The sequence below is a fragment of the Suricata suricatta genome, chromosome 8 (genome assembly GCF_006229205.1).
Source record: "Suricata suricatta isolate VVHF042 chromosome 8, meerkat_22Aug2017_6uvM2_HiC, whole genome shotgun sequence".
Taxonomy (NCBI): domain Eukaryota; kingdom Metazoa; phylum Chordata; class Mammalia; order Carnivora; family Herpestidae; genus Suricata; species Suricata suricatta.
This window is the reverse complement of record NC_043707.1, coordinates 140,848,186-140,857,754: the sequence shown is the minus strand read 5'-3', so window position 1 is coordinate 140,857,754 and position 9,569 is coordinate 140,848,186. Positions and strand designations below refer to the sequence as shown.

The 9,569-nt window shown below is 52.5% G+C and overlaps 1 protein-coding gene across 4 annotated transcripts in view; it reads right to left on the bottom strand.

Annotated features, from left to right (window-relative positions):
- Window positions 1-463: 463 nt before the first annotated feature.
- The window catches only part of LOC115298360 (solute carrier family 35 member E2A), a 26,726-nt gene continuing 17,620 nt past the window's right edge, over window positions 464-9,569 (bottom strand). For all 4 annotated transcript variants that reach the window (XM_029947042.1, XM_029947043.1, XM_029947041.1 and 1 more), the window contains exons 9-10: window positions 7,089-7,234; window positions 464-4,582 (exon numbers count right to left, since the gene is read on the bottom strand). In XM_029947042.1, the coding sequence (XP_029802902.1) occupies window positions 4,345-4,582; window positions 7,089-7,234 (384 nt within the window). In that variant the 3' untranslated portion in view covers window positions 464-4,344. The remainder of the gene's footprint in view (window positions 4,583-7,088; window positions 7,235-9,569) is intronic.

Here is a 9,569-nt window from a genome sequence, read left to right as displayed (position 1 = left end):
CGGCACTTCCGGCCCGGGCGCCGTCCTCGCGGGCCCTTCGGGGCGTGTTGCTGAGGCCGCCGGTGCCGCTGCAGTTGGCGCCGGAGGTTCGGCCCGGGTTCTAGAAGGGCGTGTGGCGCGGCGGCGCGCCCCCAGGGGGCCTGCAAGGGCCGCGGGAACTGGTGACCCCAACGGGCGGCAGCCCGGGGAAGAGGGTGGGAGACCGACGTTCGTCCGCGTTTTGGGGATCGAAGTGGGCGATGCGGAATGTGACAAACTTGGACACAAAAGGGGCGAGTGGATTTGAGATTTCTTTCCCTCCCCGGGACGAAATGTTTACTTTCTGGACCCACACTCGTACTCTGCTTCCTGAGCCTTTGGTGACAGGAAAACATTTTTACTCCCTTCAGGCTGAAAAGTGGGTCAGGCGACAAGAACTCCCAACCCGTGGCCATTTCAGTAGCACAAGCACAGCAGCGGCGGGCACGGTCATGGTCACGTTTATTGTACTTTTGGAGAACCAGAGTTCTAGGTAGTTGCTACCACGGTGGCTTAATTTAGACAAAAATAGCCAAGAGGCATCAGTTTATTATCACAGCAGATGTAACAGTGACTCACTAAATTATTTAACCATGTTCTAGAAAGTACTGAGCTAGTCACTCAAATACGGAAATAGATGAAATACAGGAACACTATACACACATTTTGTACAATGCGCTTTCAGTTCTCCACAGTTTGGTATGAAGCAGGTATCACTTGGTTCTGATGTAGACAACTACTGATAAAATTTTCAAGTTTTTCATTGTGGGAAAGTCACCTGTGACCCTCCACATGGGGCCCATTAACACCCCCTGGGCAGGTTCAGACTCAGCTCCCACATCTGCAAAGACTGGAAATCGCCAATCAGGTGAATGCAGGTTTACCCAAATGAAAAAAAAAACCCAGAAAAAACAAAAAACAAGGCAAGATTCTACCAGTTAGGACAGTTTGCAGCTCTGGCTACCTGGCCATGGATCCAGTGGCCATCAAACTCCATATCAGAACCATCGGAAAACTGGAAGAGACTCTTGAAGACAGCAACGTTGAAGGTTTTTCACCTGAGCGGGAGGGTGGTCAGCACCACCTCACCTCTGCTCCTGGCTCATCCGCCAGGACACTAGGAAACAGGCAGGTTCACCAGGGGAGCTGGGACATTTTTTGTAAACTAAGGAAATGAAGAGGCCTCAACCAGAGCCCGTATGGATTTGTGAACGAATAAAGCCCTCAGTACGACCTTGGTCAAAGGCAAAAGAAGAGTTCTATCTGCAGTAGCATCCTTGTTTTCCAACCCAGGGAAACTGAAAATACTCCGGGCCTTAGGAAAGCACATTGCTCAGACAGATGTAAAAAGCCATGGTACGTGCCTGTCATCTACTGGCCTGCCCAAGTGACCGTTCACAAGCACAACCCACTGGTTTCGGGAAAAGGATTTCCAGCATGGGCTACAAGACAACTTCATCTGACTCTCTGTAAAGCACTGCACCATTTTGGATTCAGCATGTCTTTTTTTCTCAAATTAAAGACACATTTTTGGATTGTGCAAGAATATCCAAGTTTTCCAGGGCAGATTATTTTAATGATGATGTGCAGGAAATTATGACTATTGAAATGAAAAAAAAATTTTTATGCCATTCATAGTAGAAGTTTCCTTGAAAGCCAGACATACGTACATTTGGAAACATCGATGTAGGTAACCAGATGAGCCAACGTGACACCCGTTTGAAGTGTTTCTATATAAAGGCATGGACAACGACAACACCCAGTGTCAACAATGATACAAGCATGTCTGCAACATACTCTAAACATACTCTAAACATACTCTAAACATACTCTAAACACTACCACACAAAGTTAATAAAGAAACAGATGTCTGTACATTCATTAAACAAATGGCCAAGACAGGCCGTGGGTTTGTCTCCTGGCAGGATTGTCCTGGAAATGCAGGACTGGACGGCTTCACGGTGGAGACCATACGAAGAAGGAATGTAAGCCCAAGGCAAGGGCAGTGCTGGCCACAGCTTGTGTTCTTAGGAAATGTTTCAAAAGCAGTTTTGTTGGAAACTACCTCATTTACTAATAAATCTTCATTTTGTTTCTGATCCAAGAATTTGGAAAATCAAAACCGGCAGAAAACCACGTGTGATGGGAGGCAGAGCACATATGGTGCGCAGGGTAGTTGGTTCCGCAGAAGACTCGAACCTAATGAGGCTCAGAAGCAGTCGCTGCCTCTCCGGTGACTCAGATGACAGCGTCCGTGAGAAGGCCAGCATGACAGTCTTGCAACAGGATGACCACAGATGTGTCCCTGTCTCTGCTCGTGTCCCATCAACAGCTGGCCACAACAGCCCCATGGTTGAGGGCAGAGGCAGGGCCCTGTAGAAGCTGTCCTTTCCCACTGGGCCTCACAGACCAGCACATCCTGCTGCCCAGGCTGCCTCCAGCGAGTCCTCATCGCCGTTATTTGTGGAGGAAGCAGAGAGGAAGGGGGATAGAAACCGGGGGAGTCTCAGGGGCAACATCTTCACAGTGGAGGTGAGTTTGGCCTGCAGGCGAACACGTACCTGCCTGTCCTCTGGACACAGGAAGTCAGCTTCATAAAAAGGTTATAGTTTTAAAGGCCTCAGTTTAACCCATCATCCTGGCAAGCTTTTTCAAGTAGGCAGAACTTAATGAGACTTAATTATTGCTCTTTGTTTCCAAGAGATTTGATCTCCAGGAAGGCCTTTTTATATATTTTCCAGTTGACAAGCCAACTGGAAAACCAGTGAAAAGATAATGGCAGCCAAGGACCGGAATGACAGTGGGCAGCGGTGGGGTGGGGAGTGCGAATCAGATGAGGGAACCATCAGTGTCTGAGGCGCTCGTGTTGGCTGGTTCACTACGCTGCAGCGGGCAGGGCTGGCATGGCCGTGTGGCCGACTTCATCCTCTACGTTGGGCTGCACATGACACGCCCCAGAGCTTGAGCCTGGTGCTGCCAAGAGGTACTAAAGCCTGGCTGGCAGCGGATGCCCCCCAGTCAGAACCCTCACCAAGACAGAGGATGAGGAATAGAGTGAAGAGGTCAGGAGCTTCAACATGACACAGGGCTCAGACACCCAGCGTGGTGTGTCCATGGCTCTGGGAGGCAAGAGCCAGGCTGAGCCAGGCTGTGGGCTCAGTACGGGTCACCTGCCATAAGGGATGCCTTCCAGAAGCCACTGAGCCGGGGTGTCTTCTTTAAAAGCTTCACAGTCATTTTAAATGCAGTGTGACACAACCTGTAAACACTCCAACTTCCCAGTGCTCCCCCTGCTCCTTAACACCCTGGCCCTGGACACAAGTACAACGTGGCTCCTGACCAGCTGGTGACAGCGGGGCACCTGCAGGGAGCCCTTCAGAACAGCCTCTGTCACACACAAAGGCCAGGGGAACAACAGGGAAGGTCAGTAGATCCCCATCCTGAGTGTAACACTGCAGATGTCAGTCCTCCACCTCTGTGACCATCAGTCACCACATCAACGGTCCCTGACTGAAGCCCCAGCCACAGGCGAGGGTCGGGACTCTCGGGAGGTGGAGGGCCTAGTGCAGTGCAGACCTTCCCTTCTGCAAGGGGCCTTTCACTGAGTGGCACTGGCTGCTGGCAGCTCTGGGGCAGGAAGGCAGGGCCCCAGCACCCTGCTCTCAGCAACAGGGACCTGTATTTCTGTGCCCGTCTGATCTCTCTCCACTCTCCTAGCCCTGGGGTCATTCAGCTGCTGTGGCCTCCGGCCCAAGCAGGGGGTGTCCTGGCCCTCTGTCTCAGCATGGCAGTCCCCCCCAGATGGCCTGAGAGCAGAGTGTGCCTTCACGGGCCTCTGACGGCAGGCACGGGGGAGCTGAGCATTCTGCGCCGGCCCCGAGCAGCGGGCAGTGGTGCCCGCTGGTACCTGAACCTAGCTCTCATTTCACAGGGGCCCCCGTAGCTGTCACACACAGACAGAACGAGGGCCTGGCCTGGCTGTAGCCGGACCCACGTGCGGGTGATGGGGTGCAGAGGCCAGCTGGGAGTCCCAGCCCCCTCCACGTGCTCAGTACAGGGCCGGCAGGAGGCAGATTTCACATTATTTGGCCGTGGCTCAGCAGCAGCTGACTCTGGTCTCCACCCCAGGAGCCAGGCATCTGGGACCCCTGTTCAAGCTCCTGTTGGTTTTCACTGAAAACCCAAAACAAGAGCAGGGAAGGCGGCATGTCCCTTGGCCTCCTGCACCCCCCTGACCCAAGGAGCCTGGGTGTCCGTGTCGGCAAGGGGGACAGCGGCAGTGGGCAGCTCCTCGGGGCCCTGGGCACCTGGCGATGCTTCCGGAGCTCAGTGGTGCGCTCTGGTGTCCTTGGGGTTCAGCGGCTCCACTTCGTCGTCTGGCGCTCGGCTGGCGGCCACAGCCAGGCTCTGCATGGCCTCCCGCTGGCGCTGCTTGGCTTTGTTGTAGAGCAGGACACCCGCCGTCACCAGGATGGTGCCGACGGCCGACAGGCTGGTGACTCTGTTGCCAAACACTATGACACTGAGCCAGATGGACAAGGCGTGCTTCACGGTGCTGGCGACACTGCAACGACAGGGGTCACGGCCTGGGTTCAGCCCGCCATCCAGCCAGCATGGGCCAGGAGCTCCCTCGAGGCTCCTTCCTGCTCCCTCGTCATTAGCAAAATGTCAAACAGAAGCAGGGTGTGCTATAATGAACAGCCATATTCCCGTCTTCTAGACTTAAGTAACATTTTGCTTTATTTGCTTCATCCTTTTTTTAAAAAAATTTTTAAACATTTTTATTTATTATTGAGTGACAGGGAGAGACAGAACATGAGCAGGGGAGGGGCAGAGAGAGAGGGAGACACAGAATCTGAAGGAGGCTCCAAGCTCTGAGCTGTCAGCACAGAGCCCGAAGGAGGGCTCGAACTCACCAACTGTGAGATCATGACCTGAGCCGAAGTCAGACGCCTGCTTAACTGACTGAGCCCCCCAGGTGCCCCATTGGACTGAAATATTTCTAAGTAAATTGTTGACATTATAAGATTCTGCCCCTAAATAACCCAGCTTGCCGTCTGAAGAACGAGAGCCTGGTGCACACCTACAGCGAGGGTGGCCTGTGGCTCAGACCCCGCAAAAATGAGGTCGGAGTGGAACACACTGGAATGTTAGCGGTGCCGGGGTGCCGGGATTATGCATGACTTCCGCTTTACTTCGCCTCTCCCAGGTTTCCTGTAATGAGTAACTGTTGCTCTTCTGATATGAGTAAAACACAAAAATATCTATTTTTTTTTTTAAAGAATTGAGGGGTTCCTGGGTGGCTCAGTCGGTTGAGCATCCAGCTTTGACTCAGGTCATGATCTCACGGTTCATGGGTTCGAGCCCCATATCGGGCTCTGTGCTGACAGCCTGGAGCCTGTCTTCAGATCCTATGACTCCTCCTCTATCTGACCCTCCCCTGCTCACACTGTCTCTCTCTCTCTCTCTCTCTCTCTCTCTCTGTCTCTCAAAAATAAATAAATAAATAAAAGAATTGGTTTTTCTGGGGTGCCCGGGTGACTAATACAGTTGAGCATCTGACTTCAGCTCAGGTCATGATCTTGTGGTTCATGAGTTCAAGCCCTACTTCGGGCTCTGTGCTGACAGCTCAGAGCTGGAGGCTGCTTCAGATTCTATGACTCCCTCTCTCTGTCAACTTCGTTGCTCATGCTCTGTCTCTGTCTCTCAATAAACATTAAAAAATAAATTGGTTTTCTGCTTTTTGCCTTTTGTGAACCATCACTGAAAAACAAGGTTTCGGGAATATCTGGAAATAATTCCCAGCCCCAAATAGAACCCAGGACATGTGAGGAAGACAGTGACCGCCATGCGCTTCAGAACTTAGAAGTCATGGCCGTTCCCGACATTCTTGCAGACTCTTCCCATTCAAGACCCAGGAGACGGGAGGGCCGCACGGGTCATAGTCGGCACTGCGCTGGTGCCACCTGCGCTCGCGTGGGGCGGTGCTGCCCCTCGACTCCTGAGCTGCAGAAAGTGACCGGTGCGCGGAGCGGCTGCTGTGCTGACCCGGCCGGACCCACGTGGGCAGGAGGAGCGAGAGACACCCCAGACAGGCCGTGGGGACACAGCAGCACAGCTGGTGCAGCTTGATGAGCCTTCCGAGCATTGGGGCTCCATCAGGCCACTTCGCTGCTGCCAGTTCAGAAGTCAGGAAAAGAAGGCGCACTGCCTTCCATGACACGAGGTGGGCAAAGCTGATGGCACGGACTTCTAGGCCTGCCAGAGGCGTCAGCTCACGCTTTTTTGCGTGCTACTCACAACTGTCCAGTCTGGAAATGGCGTTTTCATTAAACTTCTCCAGTTACCGAAATGAAGAGAAGCCAGTGAGGCCTCTGGCTCACCTCTCAGTCTCCAGAGCTGTGCCTCCAACATGGGAGTCAATGGCCATGTGTGGCTACTCAAATTCACTCGTTTAAGGGGCGCCTGGGGGGCTCAGTCGGTTAAGCGTCAGACCTCAGCTCAGGTCATGATCTCACAGTTCAAGGGTTCAGGCCCCACGTCCGGCTCTGTGCTGACAGCTCAGAGCCTGGAGCCTGCTTTGGATTCTGTCTTCCCTTTTCTCTGATCCTCCTTGCTCATGCTCTGTCTCTCTCTCAAAAATTAATAAATATTAAAAAAATTTTTAATCGCTTAAAATTAGATAAAATCAAGAATTCCATTCCTTACTGTACTCAGCACGTGGACTCCAGGTGCCCACCACCTGAGGCACATCCCCCCCCCCCCGCCCCGGTTGAACAGCCCAGAAGCAGAACATTCCGGCTTCACAGGCGCGTCCACGGACACGCTGTTCCGCACAGAAAAGTGCTTGAAGCCCTCCACACGCCTGCTGTGCTAACGCGGGCATTTCATGCACTCTACCGTATTTCAAGTAGCACCACGACAGAGCAGCCTGGCATCCTGACACGGGGCCACAGCCCTCACACCAGCATTTTACAATCATAAGTACCCTTTGTAAGAACACCTGCACTTAAATTCTGCTCGGCAAATGACCGGGATACACTTTGTCTCCCGGGAAGTCACGGGCTCACCTGAAGGTGACGGGGGAGATTTTGCCCATGAGGGCGTAGGCCGTGACGCTCTGCAGGTGGAACAGGACGCCGTCCATCAGCAGCAGCAGCACGACGTCCTGACTGTAACTGAAGCTCTTCCCGCTCCGCCCAATCACTGGCAGATCCTAGTGCAGGACAGAAACAACGCTCGCTGGGGGCCTGGCCTCCTTCTGCTCAGCACCCTCAGGAAAGCGCGGGGTCACATGTGCCCAGTAATCTGGGTAAGCGAACTGATGTTGAGGAGTGTTCTGAAAATAGCCTTCTAGGGTGACAACCAAACAGCGCTCACCAACATTTTGAACATGAGGCCAATAAGCACGTGAGAAAGTGCTCAACATCACTGATCACCGGGCAAATACAAATCAACAGCACAGCGAGACCCCCTCATACCCATCAGGATGGCTACCACCAAAAACAAAAAATCAGGGGCACCTGGGGGGCTCAGTCCGCTAAGCGCCTGACGGGCTCAGGTCATGATCTCATGATTCGTGGGTTCAAGCCCTGCATTGGGCTCTGTACCGAGACCTCAGAGTCTGGAGCCTGCTTCAGATTCTGGGTCTCCCCCTCTCTCTGCCCCTCCTCCACTCATGCTCTGTCCCTCTTTCAAAAATAGACAAACATTAAAAAAATAAAAATGACAAGTGCTGACAAGGATGTGGGGCAGCTGGAGCCCTGTGCATGGCTGGAGGGGACATAAAATGTGCAGCCGATGTGGAAAACAGTCTGACTGCTGGTCAGAAAGGTAAACAGAGGACTACTGTGAGAACCAGCAACCCCACTTCTGGGTACACACCCCAAAGAGCTGAAAGCAGGGTTTTGAATTGGTGTGTGCACACCCATGTTCACAACAGGACTGGCTACAAGGCCCAAGAGGTGGGAGGAACCCAGGTGTTAACAGATGGATGGACGGACAAAACATGGTCCCAAAACAACAGAGTATCACTCGGCCTTAAAGAGGAGGAAACGCTGGCACCTGCTACGGTGTGGATGGACTCTGAGGTCCTCATGCTCAGTGAAATAAGTCCGTCCTCAAATGGCAAAGCCCATAGATTCCACCTACACGAGGGACCCAGAGTCGTCAGGTCCACTGGGACAGAAAGCGCGGTCTAGGTGCCAGCGGCTGAGGGACGGGTGACGGAGTTCACAAATATGCCACTTTGGCATTAGGATGTTTTTGGGCTAAAGACACTTAAAACTCCGCAGGAGCCAGAAGGGCCCTGAGTCCCTTTCTCCCCCTGAGAAGCAGGGACAAAGGCCCCGCATGGAGGACGCCCACGCAGCACGTGGAGAGGACTGCGCTCGCCGCCAGGGACCCGAGTCCGGACCCCGTCCGGGTCGCCCTCAGCCTCCCCACCCCCCCCACTCCTTGCTCTCCCGCAGGCAGCTCACCCTGCTCGGCCTGGCACACGGGCTCTGGCCTTGGTTTCTTCACGAGGCTCCCGTGTCACATAACGCTTATGCTAATCAGGCTGCGGGCTTGTCCCCGTGGATCGCCCAGCCGGACACCCTAGCACGGAGAGGCGAGGTCTCGCTCCCCCAATGGGGCAAACGGGGAGTTCAAGTTTAAGAGAGACAGACTCATCTGAGATAAAGTCTGCAAATGGATGGTGGGCTGGTTCATGACAGTGTGGATGTATTTAATATACACTTTAAAATGGTCAGTTGTAAATTTCACATTTACATAGATTTTTCCACAGCACAAATATTTTTAGATATGCATTTTTTCAACTGTTCCAATTCCAAAAGTGTATTCCAGAAAAACACACTTTTAAAAAAAGGTAATTTGGTTTATTTATTTTTAAATTTATTTAAACAAATTTTTATTGTTTTTTATTTATTTTTGAGAAACAGAGAGACAGTGCAAGCAGGGGAGGGTTAGAGAGAGAGGGAGATACAGAATCTGAAGCGGGCTCCAGGCTCTGAGCTGTCAGCACAGAGCCCGACTCGGGGCTTGAACTCACAACCCTGGGATCACGACCTGAGCCAAGATCAAGAGTTGGACGCTTAACTGACTGACCCAGGTGCCCCGCCCACCCAAGACAAGCACCTTTCTCCGATAAAGACACAAGAAACCCCCTGTCCTGGGTGAAATGCACCAAGCAGTCAGGTGTCAGTTGAGCGGGCGCTGACGGATGAGGGCACAGCCAGGCTCCGGGGCACAAGCGGAGGACGGGAGAACCCAGTTCCATTTGAGTTAAAATAAATAAATAAATAAATAAGCACAAACAAACAAATAAATAAGGTCTGCACGACACATAAATGCCTTTACGAGGCTGGTGGGCTCACACGACATGCACGTGTATCTGAGTACATTTCTAGCCACGCACACCCGTCCGGAAAGGGCTTTGTAGGCGTGGGCCTAGACAGACCTCTTTTGTTCACGCACTCCTGCCCTGCGGACTGCTCTAGGCAGGAACGCATGACTTTAAAATTAAAATAATAATAATAATAATAAAATAA